The 22,480-nt window shown below is 45.0% G+C and overlaps 1 protein-coding gene across 1 annotated transcript; it reads right to left on the bottom strand.

The window, feature by feature from the left end:
• Positions 1-1,302: 1,302 nt before the first annotated feature.
• LOC143842875 (cytochrome P450 2J5-like) lies at positions 1,303-21,836 on the bottom strand. The gene is made up of 9 exons (XM_077348164.1): positions 21,675-21,836; positions 17,833-17,995; positions 17,142-17,291; positions 12,754-12,914; positions 11,002-11,178; positions 7,779-7,920; positions 7,089-7,276; positions 6,036-6,177; positions 1,303-5,380 (listed from the first exon to the last, which is right to left on the bottom strand). The coding sequence occupies exons 1-9, from the start codon at positions 21,834-21,836 to the stop codon at positions 5,190-5,192; spliced, it is 1,476 nt and encodes a 491-aa protein (XP_077204279.1). The 3' UTR covers positions 1,303-5,189.
• Positions 21,837-22,480: the final 644 nt, after the last annotated feature.

The following is a 22,480-nucleotide window of genomic DNA, read 5'->3' as shown; positions in this document are numbered from 1 at the left end:
TCTAAAGGCCAGCCAGCTGGGGAGTCATTTGTCACTTTTTCTGGATTCCCTCCCAAAACAGTCTTGTTCCCCTTGCCATCCCACCAGCTGTGACAAAATACGCAACAGAATGTACATCAACAAATCTGCAAGCTAAATAACAAACACCATGAGCTGTAACCAGTAAAACCATCATAACAAAGATAGTAACTGGGGGGGGGGGTGTGAGTAGCTGCCCTCTTGGCTACCGTGGGAGAAGAGGCTGAGCTGTGAGCACCTGGTGCCTTATAAAGACGCCATGTGCCCCACCTCCCGCTCAGATAGCCAGCTCATGCTCGCGATGGAGCATCTTTCTTCCCCGGCCCTTCCACCGCATCATCACTGGTGGCCACTGTAAGTCCCAGAACGCACAACCTTGGCCAGATTGCTCATTCCCACTAAATAAACCTCCCCTTATTAATTAACTTATTAATTATAATTGATTCATTAATTGTTGACTAATTAATTAACAAGTGAATAGTAGCATCTCTAAGGATTAAAGTAGATAAAAGGCTTGCTTTGGAATATACTATTGAATAAGCTTGCTTTCTAACTCAGTTCTGAGAAATGCCTGGTTTTACATGTCCCCCAAATTGTATATTCTTAGCAGCCCTCATGGTTCAGATTTGCTACCAAGGAAGAGTGGTGCTTCTATGCAAAGCTAGGCAGTGCTCACCTTGAAAGACTCATGAGGTAGAACTTTGTGGGGTTGATAGCCAAGCGGCCAGATTAGGTCCCTTTGTCATCCCCAAATCATACTGAGAGAATAACCTTGTATATTTTTACTGCAGCAGAAATACAGGGACAGGGGCATGTCCCAAATTCCCCAAATCTGTGTACAGAACAAAGGACTGCATGAGACTTTATAATTTTCCATTGAAGTCAGGAAAACATGATGTCCTTTGTGTCAAACCAATAACCGAGGGTCTCTACCCCTTTCACATCCCACAGGACCAACCCATTGCCATTATGCTAAGTCACACTGACTCCAACGGTTTAATATCAACAATTCCAGTTACTTCCACTGGCCTTGGAATTAGAACATATTAGCCTTGGCAGAACACAGTCAAGAACAAGAACAAGTTTCTGGGCCTTCTGTTACGAAAGAGTCTGAAACACTAAGCTTCTCTTTACAGAACAATCATTAAGAAAATATTATTTCAGCCCCTTCTCCAACAGGGTCACCAAGAGTTGGCTGTGATTCAACAGCACACTTTACCTTTTAGAATTCTGTACAGAACATTTATTTTGATTTATTTATTTATATTAAAATATGTATACCACCTCTCCCAGTAAGTTGGCTCGCGGCCATTCACAAAAAGAATAAAAACAGTATACAGTAAATCACATCCTTAATAATTTTCCTTAAAAAAGATCCCCGATGATCCTAAAAACAATCCCCAACATCATACAAAAGGGCAGTATACATTATTTAACATTAAAACCTTCTCCTCACACATTGGACCATTGGGACCAGTACAGATGGCAATATTTATTTTCATAAAGATAGAAATATAGGATGCAACACGAGTTATTAATACAAAAAACAGTAAATAAAATATAATCATCGTTTGAAAATATACGACCCCACATTTACTACACAGTGATATAAACTTTTGCCCAAAACTGAGTCTAAGAGCCATCCACATTTCCACTACATTTAAAAAAGAAAAGAAGAAGAAGAAGAAGAAGAAGAAGAGTTGGTTCTTATATGCCGCTTTTCCCTACCCGAAGGAGGCTCAAAGCGGCTTACAGTCGCCTTTCCATTCCTCTCCCCACAACAGACACCCTGTGGGGTGGGTGAGGCTGAGAGCGCACTGATATCACTGCCCGGTCAGAACAGTTTTATCAGTGCCGTGGCGAGCCCAAGGTCACCCAGCTGGCAGCATGTGGGGGAGCGCAGAATCGAACCTGGCATGCGAGATTACAAGTCCGCACTCCTAACCACTACACCAAAAGGCCTATTTAGATATACAAAAGAAAAGTTGTTATTGATCAACTTACTTGAGAGATTGTAGACCTCACGTTAACTGCTTGATACAATCTAAGAGCTATCCTGGCAGATATTTCTAGGTTTAAGTTAGATGCTTAACATTAAACATTTCTTGTAGAACAGTATGAGTTTTGGCCCTGTATCAATACCCTAACGAAGGGAAAGGAAAGTAGGGCTTTGCCTTAAAGATGTACAAAGAAAACAATTACAAGAGGATTTCATAACTTCTCCTTATCCTTAATACAGATACATCTACAAAACAATTTATACTTGACCCATTCTAAGAGCCATCCTGACAGGTATAAGTTGAGAGCTTTGCATTTTCTACAGATCAGTGTGAGCTTTGGCCCTATAACAATACATCAATAAAGAAAAAATAAGGGAGGAAAACCCCATTTTATATTTCCAACACTAACGGTTATATTACCTATATGCCTACTAAGGAAAAGAAACAAGAGAGAAAAAAAAACACTGCTTCCCCTTTTTCATAAAAATAGTAATGTAGGATACAGTATATGTTGTTAATACAGAGAATAGTAAAGTTTCCAGGTTTAGATTAAATGCTTAACATTAAACATAGAACAATATAAGCTTTCAGTCTTCTATAGCTTCTCCTTATCCTTAATTCAGATACATCTACAAAACAATTTATACTTGACCCATTCTAAGAGCCATCCTGACAGGTATATTTTCAGATTTAAGTTGAAAGCTTAACATTAAACGTTTTCTACAGGTCAGTGTGGGCTTTGGCCCTAGAACAATACACTAATAGAAGAAAGAAAAAATAAGGGGGGAGAACCCCATTTTATATTTCCAATACTAATGATTATATTACCTATATGCCTACAAAGGAAAAGAAACAAGAGAGAAAGAGACACTGCTTCCCCTTTTTCATAAAAATAGAAATATAGAATACAGTATAACATTAAACATAAAACAATATGAGCTTTCGATCTTCTTAAGGGGGTCTCATCTCGAGGCTTGCTACATCTTGTCATTCCCGTAGACTTATATTCTGTCCCATTGGCCTTTGGCGTAGAAAGTGCAGTTGTACTCTTTCCTGCAGAATATGCATCGATAAATCTTGAGGCCGTTGCACCTCCTGGACTCCAGTATCAATACAATTTTTTTCCCAAAGAGCTCCTTTAAATCGGTTACTTTCACTACAGATCCATATTTCTTTTGACTGATTTTTGTACACTGTTGCTTTGAGATGGCTGTATGTCTTTTTTAAAAGGGTGTCCTTATCTGGGCTGCAGAACTCCAGCATCCCCTTTTCTGTCTCCAGAATTTCAGATTTCTCTTCTACTGTTGGTTTCCCACCTTGTTTAGAGCTGTCGTCAGCCACTGTTATTAATCCATCATTCCTGTTGAAGACTTCTTCCTTGGCATCTTGGATCTCCTTGAAGATATGAATTTCAGATTTCTCTTCTACTGATGGTTTTCCACCTTGTTTAAAGCTGTCATCAGCCACTGTTATTGATCCATCATTCCTGTTGGAGACTTCTTCCTTGCCATCTTGGATCTCCTTGAAGATATTTTTGACCAATCCTTCTGTAAATACTTTGAAATCTTGGGTTTGTTTCTCTATTAGATGAGCCAATCTTTTTAACATAGACATGTTTTTGACTTTAAAAAAAACAGCCGGCCTCAAACAATTTTACAAGTGGCCAGTAGAGGTCCTCTGTTTTATCCTCTGGCATGTGACGTATTGAAGTTAATAAGGCAGATATTCTCGTGCTGGAACAGAGTTCTCGTGAGATCTTCCCATTCACAGCTCTTATCTCTTATCTCCGAAAACCAAAACAATTACAATAAGAGCTTTTGCCAATTAATTTGGGTTGATTTGAGTCCTCCTTCTGCTTCGTTAGGAGAATTAGCCTGCCTCATAATGAGGTGGCTTCGGGCAGAGCAGAGTAAGAGGAGGGGGGAAACAAAGGGCTTTGATACAGGAAGAGAGACGGAGAAAAAAAAACGAGAGATACTTGCAGTAAATGATGTTTTGGAACTCAGCCAATGTCCTCCCCTCAGTTCACAACGTTCATTGGCAGTAAGTCGTCATGTAGGGTTGAAGCAGATACTTTAAAATTAAAGAGAGAAAAGAAAGTCCGAGATAGAGAATGGCAGTCGTCCTCTGGACCTGGAACGCTGACAGCCTATAATCCAGGGAGATATACTCCCTAAAGGATTGGAGACGGCCCCAAGAACTTCCTGGGTAGAAAGGTGAGGTGGGGATTGCTTACCCCTCCTCTTTTCTGCCAACTGCTTGCGCAATTGACCCCTGTCAGGCTTCAGAGATAGCAGAGCAAATGCCCTGCCACCCTCTCAGAATGACATCTTTAGCCTACAGATGGCAATATTGATTGGGAGTTTGGTGGAATAACATAGGGTTCCTGGTGCAGTCTAATACCATGCACAGGAACTGGGGGACAATCTCACTCCCCAGGATCACCGCCCGGCCCTAACCAAACGCCTGGTGGAAGAGCTCTGTTTTGCAGGCACTGTGGAACTCAGAGAGTCCCATTAGGTCTTGGAGCTCATCTGAGAGGTAATTCCACCAGGTAGGGTCCAGGATCGAAAAGTCCCTGGCTCTGGTCAAGGCCAGGTGTACCTCCTGGGGCCCTGGGACCATCAGCAAATGCATACCTGCAGAGTGCAGTGCCCTGGTGGGAGGCATAAGGAGGTAGGTGGTCCCGTAGGTAATTTACATGTAGACTTCAAAACCACTAATAAGATTATCTTATTAGCTGAGTACCCAGCTTGCTGGGGGGGGGGGGTAACCAGTAATGACTGGGGAAGGCAGTATTAGCTGGGTACTTATAATAGTAGTTCAACAGTGGAATAGGCTGCCTAAGGAGGTGGTGAGCTCCCCCTCACTGGCAGTCTTCAAGCAAAGGCTGGATACACACTTTTCTTGGATGCTTTAGGATGCTTTGAGCTGATCCTGCGTTGAGCAGGGGGTTGGACTAGATGGCCTGTATGGCACCTTCTGACTCTATGATTCTATCAGGCAATAGTACAAGATTAGCAATGGCAGATCTGCCTAAATCTACCTTGAGGAAGCATCTGTCAAGTTCTGTTAGAGAAAACAAGGACTGAATGAATTGAGCAGGTGAGAGCAATGGTAGGATGAAGCAAAGGTTTTGATGGAGAAATGGAACACTCTGATTTCTTTAGTTTATGATGAACTGCTGCGGGGAACAGCACAGAGCTTATATGGCCGCGGGGCTACTGATCCACCAACTATTGGATCTGTGTTGAGTTCCTTTACACCTTCTGGTAGCTGGAAAGTGAATGCCCTCAGCAGGTTGGCAAAGAAGATGAAGAGCTCTACCCTTGCCATCTGCTCTCCCAAACAGACACGGGTCCCTGAAAAGGAAACAAAGGAAGGCAACATGTGAGAGAGCTATTAGCATGTATTGTCTAGACCAGGGGTAGTCAAACTGTGGCCCATTTGCTGGCAGGGGCTCATGGGAACTGTAGTCCATGGACATCTGGAGGGCCGCAGTTTGACCATGAGCTGATGGGCCGAGACTTGTGTTGCTGCATCTATAAGTCCTCCATACCAAATGCCAAACTTTCTCTCTTCCCAATAAAGCTATTTAGATTTCCTATTTCTTCCTGAGATGCAGCATTTGCCCTGCTGAAGTGCTTAAATGGGAAGAGTCCTCTCTCCACAGAGAAGGACATTCTTTACTTGCAGAAAGACCCACATTCCATTCCTGCCTCCTTTACTTAAAGCTCTCGGGAAACCGGGGAGGTCTTCAATATCCCCATGTTCTTGCTCAGGATATGAGCTCTAGAACGTCACACAAAATATACAAAAATAAAGAAGTGCCTTGTTATGTCCAAGCTAGCTACATTTAACAGATTTTACCTTTCAGTTGGTCATCAAACTAATCTTTGTCATAAACTTTTGGTAATTTAGTGATTTCGAAAAACATTCTGTCCTAGAAGAAAGGATCCCTCAATGTAATCCTCCAGAGAACCCTGTGAACAGCTGTCAATCACATTGTGCACTTACCTGCCCCAAACGGAAGAAAGGCTTCCCTTTCCACAAAATTCCCGCCTTTGTCCAAAAAGTGATTGGGGTTGAATTCCTCTGGTGTTTCCCATTGCTTAGGATCAAGAAGAGCAGAACGTAGATCCGCTATAATAACAGTCCCCTGGAAGAAAGAAACCGTTGCTTCAGGATGTATACAATCAAGGACATTGCTCTTGTCTAGTCATTGTCCCAGGACAAATATTTGCTGTTTCTGAGGATTGTTTGAGGTCTGGCAGGAGATGTGTGGGGGGTGGGGAGCAACATTTTGGCCCCATCACAGCGATGACCACATGGAATGATTATGCACAGTGGCGGCCTGGTTTCTCACTATGGAGCAGCATGCCCCACCATATCCCTTGTATATGCGGGGGATGAAATTCCACATATTGGGAGGTTTCCTGCTGGGAGGGTTGGGAGGGTTCCTGCTGTGTTTTTTTTGGGGGGGACCCCCTTAAATTGCTCCAGCCATTTCCAGCATTTGGTGACCCAAGCTAGAAAAAAATTAAAATGATGAAAATAAATTAATGTACCAACAACAGCCTGATAGTTAATGTTTGTAATTTTGAGACCCCCCATTAGAGCTTTGTTGAACCCCCAAATTGTCCACGACTGTTCGAACGATATTTTCAAACAGAAAATGCGATATGCAGAGGCAGGAACAGTACTGGAAAGGAACTGGATCAATTTTACGTACTCTGCTGGACACAATATACCAATAAATAAATAAATACCCCATTTCACTACCGGGTTTCCCTCTTCAGTCCAAGTTAGCGATGCCAGCTCTGGCTTGTGCAATACCTGAAGACATTTGGAGTGGAGCTGAAAGTGGGTGGGATTTAGGGCAGGGAGGGTCTTCAACCCCCAAAAGCAGCCTTTTTCTCCTGACTTCTGTCGCCTAGAGATGAGCAATAATGCCAAGGGATTTCCGAGTCCTACGTGGGAACTGCCAACCCTGGGCTCAAATGGGAAGCCAGAAGATTTCAGTGGGAATATAAAAACGACCCTCCTTCTTCTTTTAGACATATCCTGTACCTTTGGGATAAGGAAACCACGCATGTTCACAACTTGTGAACATTGTCTGGGGAATCCAAACAACGAGATATACTTGAAACGCATGATCTCATGTATCACAGCCTTCGTGTAGGGCAGTTTCTTTTGATCTTGGTAGTGGAATTCTTGAGAGGAGCCTAAAACATCTTCGATCTCCTTGTGGACTTTCTCTGAGGAAAACATTTTAAAAATACATTTATTATGAGCCCTGCAGTTTCCTGTACCCCATTAAAGAACAAAGAAACTATTCATTATCACGTATTCCAAATACTGGAATATACGAGGAGCTGCAGGCTTTGATCATGAAGCAGCACATACCGTATTAGATTATAAATGAAACAAAAATGTAAAAGAACCAGAGTCCATTAATCCAAATTGATCCTCATGACAAGCATCCTTAACAAAAGAAGAACCTGAGAAATGGGTCTTCTGCCTGCTGGCTAGGAGTTATGGAATACAATGTAGAGTCTACGCTTTTATTTATTACACTGTTCAAGTGAAAAAATCCATAACAAGTGTGCATAATCTGGAAATCATATGTCATCCTTTTTCCAATCCCCACAATATGAGATATCATAAATATGATTGGAGGTAGTGATGTATCTCTGATGACACCATTTCCAAATCTAGAAAATAGAGACTTAAAATAGAGACTTAAAAAGACTTTCTTACCTTGGATGTCTGGATGATTTGCCATGAGGAGCAAGGCCCATCGCAGTGTCAAGGCAGTTGTTTCAGTTCCTGCTACAAAGAAGTCAAAGATGCAGTAAGATAGATTCTCCTCATTGAATGTAGAGTTGGGGTCATTCTTGCTCTGTTGTTGATGGAAAGAAAGTGAGATCACATTTTCAACATTGTGAGATAGACTTTTGACTGGAGCCATGGGTAGAAGAGTCTACAAAACGTACTGAGTAAGCATCAGATTGATTGGCTTCAAACCCAAGGTCATGTTCTGCTAGAAACCTATAAATGCCATGAGTTTGATCCCAGGGTCAAGGCAACAAAAAGCAATCAAATACATTCTCCAAAAGAAATAGAATCTGATCAAGTTAAATATCATACAATCATAGAGTTGGAAGTGGCCATACAAGGCATCTAGTCCAACCCCCTGCTCAACGCAAGATCAGCCCAAAGCATCATAAAGCATCCAAGAAAAGTGTGTATCCAGCCTTTGCTTGAAGACTGCCAGTGAGGGGGAGCTCACCACCTCCTTAGGCAGCCTATTCCACTGCTGAACTACTCTGACTGTGAACATTTTTTTCCTGATATCTAGCCTATATCGTTGTACTTGAAGTTTAAACCCATTACTGCGTGTCCTCTCCTCTGCAGCCAACAGAAACAGCATCCTGCCCTCCTCCAAGTGACAACCTTTCAAATACTTAAAGAGGGCTATCATGTCCCCTCTCAACCTCCTTTTCTCCAGGCTGAACATTCCCAAGTCCCTCAACCTATCTTCATAGGGCTTGGTCCCTTGGCCCCAGATCATCCTCGTCGCTCTCCTCTGTACCCTTTCAATTTTATCTACATCCTTCTTAAAGTGAGGCCTTCAGAACTGCACACAGTACTCCAGGTGTAGTCTGACCCGTGCTGTATACAATGGGACTATGACATCTTGTGATTTTGATGTGATGCCCAAAATGGCATTCGCCTTTTTTATCGCATCACACTTCCTGCTCATGTTTAGCTTACAATCCACAAGTACCCCAAGGTCTCGTTCACACACAGTGTTACCTAGAGGCGAATCCCCCATCTCTATCCATGTCAACCTGCCACCCAGACACTATGCCTTGGCTACTGCCATCTCTAGATGTGCCTAATCACTTTGACCTGTGGGAAAAAAACAGATGTAAAATATGCACTGAGCCTTTCTGCTTTCTCTGCATCCTCCGTTAAAGTTTGTCCATCCGCACCCAACAGTGGGCCTATTGCCTCCTTTACTTTACGTTGGTCCTCACATAACTGAAAAATCTTTTCTTGTTACAATGGGCTTCCCTGGCCAATCTTAGCTCACTCTCAGCTTTGGCCTTTCTGATGATTGATCTACAGTGCCTAGTAACCTGTAGGTACTCTTCTTTAGAGCTCTGTCCTTCCCTCCATTTCCTGAACATTTTCCTTTTCTTTCTTAGTTCCTCTTGAAGTTCTCTGTTCATCCAAATAGGCTTCTTAGAGCTCCTGCAGTGTTTTTGTCTTTCTAGGATAGTCATGGATTGAGCATGCAATAGCTCTTGTTTGAGTAGCGCCCACCCTTCACATGCTCCCTTCCCTTCCAGCATTCTCATCCATGGTATGACACTCATCATGTCTCTGAGTTTATTAAAGTTTGCCCTACGAAAATCCAACACCCGCATCTGGCTACAAGCTTCCTTGGCTCCCCATCTCAAAAGGAATTCTATGAGGACATGGTCACTTCCCCCTAGGGTCCCCACCTCCTTCACCTCATCCACCAACTCTTGCCTGTTGGTCAGTATTAAGTCCAGTATGGCTGAACCTCTTGTGGGTTCATCTACCATTTGATACATGAAATTGTCAGCCAGGCAGGTCAGAAAGTTGCATGACTGAGGACGCTTCGCAGAGCTTGTTTCCCAGCACACATCTGGGAAATTGAAGTTGCCCGTTATTACACAGTCTTGCTGCTTGGATATTTTCCCAAGCTGCTCACATCGGTTCATTGATGAACAAAATATTTTCAGCTTAGGGAACATTCCGTTTATTGACCATGCAAGACCAATGTGTCTTTCTCAGTAATCGCTCTAAGATGGCGGTTCTTAACCACTCTTACCTTGCAGCCCAAATGCAGCAGCGGCGGCCGGGCTAAGGAGTGTGCATGCGCACATGCAGGCTCAGAACACTTGGCCAGCATAAAGGCAACCATTGGAATGGCTCTCTGACCAACCACTGCCTGCCGCCACCCGGCACTGCCTGCTGCTGCTCACCACCTTCCACTGCTCTCTGGTGCCCAGCACTGCCTGCCATTGCCCGCCACTGGCTGCCACCACCGGCCACCACTGCTTGCCATTGCCACTGCGGCAATCAACCTGGAGACCCCCAAGAAGGGGCCAGGCAACTCCAATTTGGGTTGCTACCCCTAGGCTACCCAGGCCTATTCTCCACCAGCTGCAATGGTTACCAGTTGAATTCCGGATCAGACTAAAGGTTCTGGTAATTACCTTCAAGGCCATACGCGGTCAGGGCCCAGTGTACCTGAGGGACCGCCTCCCCGCCTATGCCCCCAAAAGAGCTCTGCGCTCTACTGCCTCCAATCAGCTAAGGATCCCTGGCCCTAAAGAAGTCCGTCTGGTCTCGACCAGGGCCAGAGCATTCTCTGTTCTGGCCCCTACCTGGTTGAACGAGCTCCCAGAGGAGATCAGGGCCCTGAAGGAGCTTAAACAGTTCTGCAGGGCCTGCAAAAAGGAGCTCCTCCACCAGGCATTTGGCCGAGACCAGACGTAATCTACAGCGACCAAGGGCCCCTGCTTCCTCCCCCCCCCCCCCGAATCCCATCAACAAGCCCTGGACCTGTTTGTATTACGATTGTTTACTGTTATACTGTGTTGTGTTTGGTTGCAATTGTTGGTTATCGATGTACATGTTCTACAGACTGTTTTATGTATGGTTCTCTGTTCTAATGTAAACCGCCCTGAGCCTCTGGGGAGGGCAGTATAGAAGTATGATAGATAAATAAATAAATAAATAAATAAATAAATAAATAAATAAATAAATAAATAAAATAGGTTGAGAACCAGTGCTTTAAGAAAATGTCATATTTACAGAATTAAAACTTGCCAGTGCCCGGGTTTCAAATAATGCAGGTTTCAGATAGTGCAGCTTGCATGTACTATCAACATTTTCCTTTTTCTTGAATGTGTCTGATTTCACGTAGAAGGTGACTACTTACTTTATTCATCTGAAGTAGATAGAAATCGATGAAATCTAGTGGCTCATGGACAGCGTGGTGCTCCTTATGTTTGTTGATCTCATTCCTTGCAAATGTAAGCATAGCTTCTACCTTTGAAATGGCTTTCTTGTAAGGCCCCGGATGGTGTTTCACGATCCATGGGAAAAGTTCATAGAGCTAGAAGGAAAATGAAAGCAGTACTGTCAGCTGGCTCAGCCTATAAAATAATGGCTGAGGTTGCCAAATCAACATCCACACTGATAGGTGTAGAGGCCAAAGTGTGCAGACCAGCCTTGTTGTCTTGAGAGGTCTGCTCTCTACCTGGTGCAAACATCAAGGTTGTTACAGAACGGCTGGACAGGCTCACCGCAGATTATTACCCCTTCCTTCTCATCCATGTAGGATCAATACTGCCCAGCACATCATGGAACACATTAAGACAGACTTTGTGGATCTGGATGAAAAGCTAAAGGACCTGGGAGCACAAGTTGCATTTTCATCAGTCCTTTCTGTAAGTGGCCCTGGCTTAGGAAGAGAGAGAAAAATAATTCAAGTAAATGACTAGCTACGTTACTGGAGTCGTCGAGAAAGATTTGGATTTCTGGATCATGGTCTATGATGTCAATATGAGGAGCTACGATCAGGAGATGGTGTACACCTCACAAGGGATGGAAAAAGTATTTTTGGGAGAATCCTTGCACACCTGGTGAAGAGGGATAAAACTAAAGAGAGCCAGTTTGGTGTAGTGGTTAGGAGTGCGGACTTCTAATCTGGCATGCCGGGTTCGATTCTGCGCTCTCCCACATGCAGCCAGCTGGGTGACCTTGGGCTCGCCACGGCACTGATAAAACTGTTCTGACCGAGCAGTGATATCAGGGCTCTCTCAGCCTCACCCACCCCACAGGGTGTCTTTTGTGGGGAGAGGAAAGGGAAGGCGACTGTAAGCCGCTTTGAGCCTCCTTCGGGTAGGGAAAAGCGGCATATAAGAACCAACTCTTCTTCTTCTTCTTCTAAATCCAAAGGGGGAGCCAGATGTAAATTCAGAACTTGGTTTGATGGCAAGAACTTAAGATGGGAAGATTGCAAAGCTACGGGGAACGGCACATAAGGAGGGAACTACGAACTTGCAAGGAAGTTCAAAAGCCAAAACCATGGGGCACACAAGGGATAGATTGCAATGTCTCTACACTAATACACAGAGTATGGGAAACAAGCAGGAGGAACTAGTAGTCCTAATACAGGAAGGGGACTATGACCTAATAGGAATCATAGAAACTTTGTGGGATAATACTAAATACTGAGAGAGCAACCATTTCCCTTCTCAGCCTCTTCTCCAGGTGGAATATTCCGATGTCCCTCGGCCTTTGAGTCAACCATACTCTTTTGACCAAGCAGTCATCTTCAAGCAGCGGTTCTCAAACGGCCTAATGCTGCAACCCCTACAGCAGAAGTGGGGGAGGTGTGCACACACATGCACATGTGCCACCACTGCTACTGCTCAGTGTGGCACTTGCCGTGGTGCTGGCCTCCTCCATGGCTTCCATGAGCTCTAAGGCGGTGTGGAGGAGGGTAGCACCATGAGGCCACTGCTGCCACTAGTGGCCCCCGGGAAAGGGCCAAACGACCCCTCAAGCGGTCGCAACCCCCATGTTAAGAACCACTGTCTTAAAGGGTTCATCTTAAAGGTGTCAGGAAAGGAAATCTAGGAGATGCCTGCCTGACCTAATAGGAAAACAAAAGAAAATGACTTACAATATGACTGGAGCTATTTAGAAATTTAGTCAAATGATCACTGATTTCAATCAACTTGATGAATTCTTTATCTTCAACGGGAAACCGTTGTCCAAAGGCCAGAGCACAGATCACATTGGCGATGGAATTAGAGATGGGCATTGCAGGGTCAAAGGGCTGCCCTGAAAATAAAATTGGTTACAAAATATTTCCTCTCTCTTGTGAACACACAAGGTCATTCTGCACCAGCGGTGTGCTGTTGAGTTCCAGCAGAACTGCAAGCTCCAACAATTTCTGTGACCCCATTTTGGCAGCAAACCTGGTCCATTCTCAATTTATGCATCCTGAAGGACGTATCCATGGTGGAATGGCTGTGCTGTGTTGGATAGGCACAGTTTTTTTGTACAGAAAGGTGGAATTGCGTGAAGGCACAATCCCACTTACCTGAAAATAAATGCCCTATTCAGCCCCATAATGGCAAAAAGTGCTGTGGAGCTGCGTGGGGGTGTTCTGTTGCCTATGGGCCTCGGTAGGATGGAGGCGCACCTCCACATGGGCCTCTGCCAGGCTTACAATTGCCCATTGGTTGCCGGAGCGCCTAAAGGAACCTAGTAAACATCTGCATTCCCTTAAAGAGGGTCAAGTGGAGCCTAATGCACATTGGGCCCGTGAGAGGCCCACCCCGGTGGTGACATCATGTGGAAGTGGGGGTTAGCCCTGCTGCCATGTGACCACTCTCCCGGACTTTTCTACCTGTGCAGAATCAGCCTCAGAGTGGATAACATAGTGCAATAAGACAGTTTATGCAGGCTGGAGTTTTAGTCACGTAAGATGCACCCACACAGGGGAGTATTTGGCCCGGTGCACCTCATCTGTCCCCAATCTGTGCTCCTGCACGGGAGTTGGGGCACTGACGTTCACAATGCGTAAATGGTCTAAGAAAACCAAAAGTGTATGTTGTGGGGAGACGAAAGGGAAGGGGATTGTAAGCCGCATTGAGACTCCTTCGGGTAGAGAAAACCGGAATATAAGAACCAACTTGTCTTTGTCTTCGTCTTTGTCTTCGTCTTCCTTGTCGTCATCATTGTCGTCTTTGTCTTCGTCTTCATTGTCGTCTTCATTGTCGTCTTCGTCGTCTTCGTCGTCTTCTTCTTCTTCTGCATGTTATCTCTCTTTTAACTAATTCTAGCTACCTTTTTGCTGCTAGGTGTAGAAATGTAGGTTGATGAGAGGTGGACAGGAAGGTGGGATTCTGATAGACTTTGGCTTCCATCTATTACCACTGTTTTCAGTGGTCAATAAACCTGGATTCTAGACACCAGAGCTGAATCTGCACCATGCTTTTTATCCCCAGTGACTCCATATTTTTAAAAGTAATCCTACACGTTATTTGATTTCCATTTTGATATTTAGCACCTTTAATTTTCCCTCTGCAACATCTATGATTACTCAGCAGTGACACTACCATTCCCCCGCAATATCGAGGAACAGATATAACATGCTACATTTGAGAAAACCGCTCCAAAAGCCACAGTATTAAGTGTGCATTTTGCTGGATTAGCTTCCTCCCCCACATCTCCAGTGCTGACATAGCGAACCAGTCTATCGCTGATTGGTCATTTCAAAGACTGCCTGGTTCCTTGTTGCCAATCCCTCGGAAGACTTATTTTTGCCCTCACTTCTAAAGTGACTGTGCTGTAAGCCCATACTCCTATGGGCCAAGGTTTGTCTTTCCGATTGTCTTTCCCTCACTCATCCCCTCCCCCCCCCCACATTCGCTCAGGAGAAAAAAATAAACAAGTAGCCTCATGCTCCATTCCCCCTCCCCGATTGCTTTGGCTGTAGAAGAGATGGCAGGAAGTAAACCCCTCTGCACCTTGTGCTCCTATAATGCCAGCTGAATCTTCATGACCACCACCCCCTTCCCTCCTCTGAGCTTCCCCAATCAAGCAGGAAGGATACAGCAGGCAGACAATTATGTGTGGGGAGGAAGGTGGAAGACCCAGGTTCAGATTGATCTGAATTCAGCAGGATCAACAAGGGCGAAAAAAGCAAGTGCAGAACCAGCCAAGGTGTGCTACCCTGTTTTCAATTTGGAGTGGAGGGTTAGAACTGGTATCTGGACTCTGGACTAAGTCTCATGCCTTTGAAAAGAGCAGCAGTAAACCTGGACATCAATTTTACCACCCTCTGAAAATGTGGAAGCTAAAGTTTTAAAGGGCCACAATGGCATTAAAGATTCATTACCCCATTACCCCTCCTCACCACTGCTTCTGCTATCTATGTTTCCTGCAAGGGACAGCAAGAGCCTGAAGCTTGGTTGGTGTTCCCGAGAAGCACTAAAATGTCAAAGCCAGTAAGACCACAGTTTCTGAGCAAAAACAGCTCAAAATACAAAAACAAGCACTGAAGTAACATTATGCCAGTGTAGATGAATCATTCAAAGTCAATATTTTGGGGGAAAAGACATCAGAGAGGGACATAACAAGTGCATAACAAGAGCCATAACTGCTAATTAACAAATTGGCCACATAACTTGTGACCTCTTGCAACATGTACAGCTATCAGCCCGATGTCATTGCCCAGGTAGCAGTGCTTGAGAGCCAGAATGGTGTAATGTAGGTTTTCTCAACCAAGGTTTTGTGAAACCTGGGGGTTTCCTGATGGCCCTGGAAGGGTTTCCTGAATAGGTGGGAGTTTATTTATTTTTAATATATATATTCAAAGTTTTAAAAACATTTATTGGGTGATGTTACCTTATACGTTCCTATCAACTCTCATCTCCCCAAACGGCCAATGGTGGGCCTGGAGGGGGCAAGAAGTGGCAGGGTCCCAGGTGGGCATGTGCAGAGCTCTGCTTCCCAGCCATATTCTGCACGATCACACCACTTCTGGGGATTCTTGAAGTCTGAAGAACGTTTCAGGAGTTTCCCAATGGTCAAAAGTCGAGACCAGCTGGTATAGTGATTAAAGACAGCAGCCTCTGATATGGAGTGCTCGGTTTGATTCTCCACTCCTCCACATGCAGCCAACAAGGTGACCTTAGCTTAGTCAAAATTCTCTGAGAGCTGTTCTCACAGAGCTGGTCTCTGAGAGCTTTCTCAGTCCCAACTTTATCCCAGAGTGTCTGAGTAAAGAGAGGAAGGGAAAGCTGTTTATAAGCTGCTTTGGAACTCCTTCGGGCAGTGAAAAGTGGGGTATGAAAACCAACTCTCTTCTTCTTCTTCTTCTTCTTCTTCTTCTTCTTCTTCTTCTTCTTCTTCTTCTTCTTCTTCTTCTTCTTCTTCTTCTTCTTCTTCAGATTTCTGATGTCATTTCAGTTTGGCAGTATCCATATTGGGTACTCAGGTTTTCAGTCCCAAATGTGAAAATGGAGGGTTCTGGGTATTCAGCTTCAGTGCATCTGTATGACCGCTTATGCACTGGAGGTTTCATGCCAGGCTGCAGGCTGGAGTTTTATTCGTGGCAGGTTGCTCCACCTCTTCCCGCACCCAAACCAGGGAACATTTGGCCCAGTGTGATCTGCCCCTGATTTTTGCTCCTGCCCAGGAGCTGGGGCAGTGAAGTTCCCAGTGCATAAACGGTCTATGACCTCTCCCCTGTTGACAGTGTTATATGGTGGATAGAATGTTTGATGAAGAATGCAAACGGGTTCCGGTTCAAAGTAACGGGGGCCTATGAGCCCGTCACATTCTCCCAAGGTCACCAATATATCAGGGGGGGTTGGAAATAAAAGGGAAAGGAGAGGTACACATAGACCAGTTTGAGTTCTTTGCAGAAACAGATGCAGACACTTTGACATACAGATACTGGAAGCAAAGGAAACAAAAGTAGAGTTCCTTCCTTCGAAATCAAATTTTGTAAGAAATCTGTCTTTTTGATTGAATCGATCACAGATGACTGGGCATATCAATGAAATATCAATGAAAGAGTCATTTGGAAGCCATGCAGGTGTAGTTGATGGTGTTTCTAACTCCCCAAATGGGGAAATTCATCTAAAGCTATCATTCTTGTTACTGAATGAAGAAGGAAACCAGAAGAGCTGGTCTTTATACCTGAAAACTTTCCAGAGTGACTTACAACAGATGCCCTGTGAGGCAGGTGTGGCTGAGAGGGCTCTGAGAGAACTGGGACCGGCCCAAGTTGGATACCCAGAGTTGGATACCTGTGGAAGAGTGGAGAATCCAACCCGATTCTTGAGATTAGTGGCCACCACTCTTAAATCACAACACTAAACTAGCTCTCTGATGTGGCTAGCTGATTTGGGCAGAGGAATGCTAGGTGTTCGTATCTGTGGATCAATGACACTTCAAAGGCCAAAGGGGAACATTAGGGAAAATGGGTCTAGCATGCTGACATAGGTAGACTGCTGCAAATATTCACCAGCCAAATTTCTTGACACCACAAACCTTTTTCAAGTGCAAAAGCCTCAACAAGCTGATGGGCCTCCTCTTCTATTTGGGGCTCCATGCCTTTCTTCCCCAGTCCCAGCTTCCGCATGGTGGTTATCCCGAACCTCCTCTGTTGCTTCCAGGTGTGGCCATTTGAAAATGCAATACCTAAAACCAGGAAGATCCAAAATTACTACTATAAATAATACAATAATCATTCATGATATTAAAATACACATTCCAACCGGCTTACTTCAAAACCATGCTCTCTGGTGGGAGGGGCATAGGTTTGCAGTAGGCAATATTCTGTAGTAATTTGGTTGATGTTTTGGTTGATGTTTACTGTCATAGTAGTAGTCACATTGGCAAAATGCTCATAATCGTCTGGGGATTTCATAAAGTGCCCAGAGTGGTGAGCCTAGGAATATGCCATAGGAGGTGGTCAGATTACAGCAGCCTGAGGTCTCCTCTGTGGACTGTCCTGTTTATGTAATAGAAAAGAGGAACAACCAGTTCAGAGGCAGTGCCAAGTAGCTAAGCTAATAAATGCAGAACAATTTTCATTTCCAGTTTTGACCAGACAGAGAAATGTAAATGTAACTGCAACCTTCGGGAGCTTCCTTTGCTCTCTCTTGTGCCTTGTACCTGCAGGGAACACTCAAACAATATTGGGTTGTTGTTGCTTGTTTAACACTTCCCAAGGACTTACCCCATTCCTGTCCTACAGCTTTCAGGAAAGGAGTTGACAGCCGTTCAGCAAAATCTTCTGAATGGTTGATCAGGCCTTCTTTCACTGCTTCATATCCAGACAGTACAACGATAGGCATTTGCCCAAGCCACAGCATAGAAATGCTTCCATACTGTTTGGCCAGCTGCCATTTCCATGGAAAGAGACAAGATAAAGTATTAATTTAATTCAGCTGGTTTGTTTCACTGTCACATGTGCAGTTCACTCTTCTTTACCTTTTCAGCTCCTGGCCAAGTGACACTCTCTTCTCTGTCCATTTCCCTCCTCCCAGATTCCTGCTTTTCCCCATGTGGGTGTAGTTTGCATGGGGCTTTTTACCTGCTCCCGTTTGAATAAATCCCTCACATCTACACTGAATTTGATTTTCATTTTGATTTGGGGCATTTTAAATTTTCCCTCTGCAACATGCATGATTGATCCGAAGTGACCCTACCATTCCCCCACAATATACAGATGTGAATATTATCCTCAGTATTTGAAAAACCATCATCAGTAAGTGTGCAGATATCTGCTTTTTGCAAATTAACTTCCTTCTCTGTGCCTTGTAGCAAAGCAGTCTTCCCTGACTGGCAAGGGCATCAGTACAAAGTTTTCCTCGTTCCTGGATGCAAGGCTTGTCTTAAAGTGACTGCACACCAGAAGGCCTAATTCAGCAGAGATTTGCCTCTTGGATTTATTCCCCCCTCCTCTGCTGTCTCCAACTCCCCACCCCCTCATTTAAGAAAAGAAAGAAAGAGATTCCTGCTGAGCTTGGCTCCCCGCCCCGCTCTTAGCTTCCCAATCAAATGTAGAACAATTTCTGTTTCAATTGGGGGGGGGGAATAGATGAAGACCCAAGTTTAAATCAATCTGAATTCAGCTGGAATCACAACATAAAAGACCAAGTAAGTGCAGAATCTGCCCTGGTCTCTGCTCCCTTTCCTGGGGGCATTCTCTTAAAGCTTTCGTTTACCTGTCAACCATCCCACCGGATGGGGGGGGGGTATTCCTAGACCAGGAATTCCCAGTGTGTTCCAAGGAGCCCTGGGGTTATGGATGAGCTCCCCAGCAGATATATGGCCTTTCCCAGGAGTTATGATGGGAGCTGATATCAGTAAACATCACTGGAACCCCCTTCCTCTGTTGCTCTACAGGTGTCATGGCCCCATCACCAGAGGGTGCCTCTGCACCAATGCCAGAGCCTGTTCTGCCAGATCCCAAGGCCACCGTTGCCTTGACCCGGTTCCAGATTACCTACGCCTCAGCGAAACTGTGCCTAACTGATTCCCAACTTGATGACCCTTGATACGATGACTGACTATGAATAGGTATTGTGGACTTGATTTATTCTCGAACAACTCTCCGGCTTCGACCTTGGTGTGATTAACGACTCCCCCTTTCAGTTCTCCTTTGAATATTGGCTGTCAAGGCTTCGGATAAGACCCAGACTGGACTTTTGCCTACTCTCTGGTATGCACTCTGAACTTGGTTGACTTGGCAAGCGTGCATTCCTCTGGACTAACCCTGCATGTGCCTGGCTAGGGCAGCAAAACAGGCTTAATCTCTTTCTCCACAATGGAAATGGTAAATGTTTGATTGATTGGCTGGCTTCTGCATCTAACTTCCACGCCCACTTTTCTGAAGGGGCATGGTTAAAAGCAGGGGTAATCAAACTGCGGCCCTCCAGATGTCCATGGACTACAATTCCCAGAAGCCCCTGCCAGCATTCGCTGGCAGGGGCTTCTGGGAATTGTAGTCCATGGACATCTGGAGGGCCGCAGTTTGACTACCCCTGGTTAAAAGGGTGAAAAATCTGTCCCAGACATATCTTTAATATTAAGGCATGTTTTATTTTTTTAGTGTATTTTATCCTTTTCTTCTCCCAAGAAGCATTGGGTGACATATAATTTTCCCACCAGCTCCACCTGCATCTTATTGTTAAATTGTCTCATAAAGTTGATCAGGGTGAGAGAGAGGGTCTGGGTCAAGATCCCCAGGTGAGCTTCCTGCAAGAGTGAGGGTAGGAATTGGGCTCTCCCAAAGATGCCTTAAGCCCAATCCTCGGGCCTCAAACCGGTACTGGGCCACGGAGCCCTTGGTACCGGGGGGGGGGGAGGGAGGCATGGACACTGGCATGCATGCGAGCATGCCTCCCTCCCCCCATGCTACAGGGGGGAGGGAGGAATGGGAACCTGCAGGCAAAACCCGCAGGCATGGAGCTCCAGCACATGCGCATTTGTGCCTGCCAGCATACCCACACCTCCCTCCCACTTGTCCCCGGGCCTCCTTCTTTCCCCCCCCCCCCGGTCTCTGACCCAAAAAAGATTGGGGACCACTGCCTTAGAGGATTAAAAAGGGACACTGCAGGTCAACAAGCCCGGTGCAGAAAACAGGAATTGTTTACATATTTTGCATTACTGGTATTAGAGCTGACTGCTGTAGTGGTGAAAAACAGACTGCAAGACATAGGAGGATATTGATGTATGCTCTGTGAGTTAAATGATCATCTACAAATGCTATACAATGCAAAAATGTTGAATGATTGGGCGCATTTGTTGTTGCTTAACATGCAAACTAATGCTTCAGAGTCAGCATGGAGGAGTGGTTAGGAGTGGCAGCTTAAAATCTTGCAAGTTGGCTTGATTCCCAACTCCTCCACCACCTACAGGTGACCTTGGGCTCATAAGAACGCTGATCTTGCCATTCTGACTGAGCAGTCCTGTCGAAACTCTTTGATGTTCTATATCTTCAAGATCAAAATCATTTTCCTTGCTACACCAATCTTGTAAAGGGAATGAATGCCTCCTTCAAATGCTGAAATTATATATTTCATTCAACGCTGATATGAACTGATCAGGTGGTTAGTACCATAAAGGTTCATCAAGGTGGCTGATTCCACCACTTTCTCCAGGCTTGGTTCACTGACCCCTCAGTGCAAAGCGGATTTCATGTCAACACCTTCAGGCTTCGCGAAGTCCCTAGTGATGCACTGTGCTAAAACTCATGCTACTTTGGAAGAGCAGTTCTTTCCTTTGGCAACCTATCCCTGCCATCAGGTACATGGTTCCTTGATGACCACATTATTTGGACTGTTCAGAGACCGCTAATAAAGAAAACCATTTCCTTAGGTGGAACGGATGATATTTCAGTGCCCATGCAGTTGATTAGACAAGCTACCTTCCTTCCTTGCAAGTGCCTTTCCTTTGATTTGCATGCTTGTGTGGTGATCATATAGCAAGTATGTAGACAATATTTGTAGACAGCTTCTTGGGAAGAGAGGCCAGAGCATCTCTCCTTGCTGAAAGCTCCACACAGATGCAGACCTGATATTTGAGATTGCCTAGATCAGTGCTACCCAACCTTTTTATCACCGGGGACCGATCAACACTTGACAATTTTACTGAGGCCCGGGGTGGTAGTCTTTTGCTGAGAGACGTCGCCTCCTGGGCCCCTGTTCCACTTGCTTTCCTGCCGGCACCCCTGTCTTCCCGCCACCCGCTGGGGGTGCTGCCAGCAGCAGTTGAGCAGTGCAATGCCGAGGGGGAGCCTCGCCATGGCGGCCGCTGGAGAGCACCAAAGGTGAGCCGGCTGCAGAATGGCAGGGCAGCCCCCGAGGCAGCAGCTGGGGAGGAGGACAAGGAGCAGCCACGGCCCAGTACCGACTGATCTCCAGACCGGTACTGGTCCCCAGACCGGGGGTTGGGGACCACTGGCCTAGATGACTAACAAAAGTAGTCATCTACCCAAAAAAAGTCTAGTAAAAAACAATTAAAATAGTTCTGACTTTAATTAGCTATATAGATTAATCATATGGAATTACATACCTCGATGAGAGTATCTTTATGAACCTTGACCCCTATTCGCCAAATACTTCCAATGATGGGTAGCCGAAGGGGTCCAGGAGGGTAAGACCTGTGTGACCAGTGTTGTCTCAGGAAGTGAAGCATCAGGAGACACGTCAACAGGGCAATCAAAATTCCCAACATGATCCTTGCTTCTTTATCTGTGTCTTGGTATCTTTCCAATGCAGGGACTGGATGTCCTTCTAGAAGTGGATGTTCTTTTCTTATATGCTGCCACCACCCCTTTCAATTATCCAGTGGCATCTTTTTATGCACTCTTTAGTTAAGTACACAAGATGTTTCCGAGAGCCTGTCAAAATAATTTTAGGATGAGGTCATCCATGAATTACCACTGTGATGTGATTGCTCAACGATTTCTCTCAATGGAGAAGAAAGCCTTATTGCAAAGTCCTTCATCACCTAATAGTTTCAACTCTTCACAAAATCCTGAAAATTAATCCATTTAAAAATCAAAACAAATAACTTGCTCCATCATTTTATCATCCTCAAGGTATCTAGAAACATAGCAGGTGGAATTTCAGGTTTTGGCCTGGCTGGAATGGGGGAAGCATGCATAGGCGGGTGGGTGAGGCTGAGAGAGCCCTGATATTACTGCTCAGTCAGAACAGCTTTATCAGTGTCGTGTTGAGCCCAAGGTCACCCAGCTGGCTGCATGTGGGGAGTTCAGAATTAAACCCAGTTTACCAGATTAGAAGTCCGCCCTCCCACCCATTACACCAAACTGGCTCTCAGGATTGCAGAATCCAATTCCCACCTGCCAACCACCA

The sequence above is a fragment of the Paroedura picta genome, chromosome 8 (genome assembly GCF_049243985.1).
Source record: "Paroedura picta isolate Pp20150507F chromosome 8, Ppicta_v3.0, whole genome shotgun sequence".
NCBI lineage: Eukaryota > Metazoa > Chordata > Lepidosauria > Squamata > Gekkonidae > Paroedura > Paroedura picta.
This window is presented reverse-complemented; position numbering and strand designations above follow the sequence as displayed.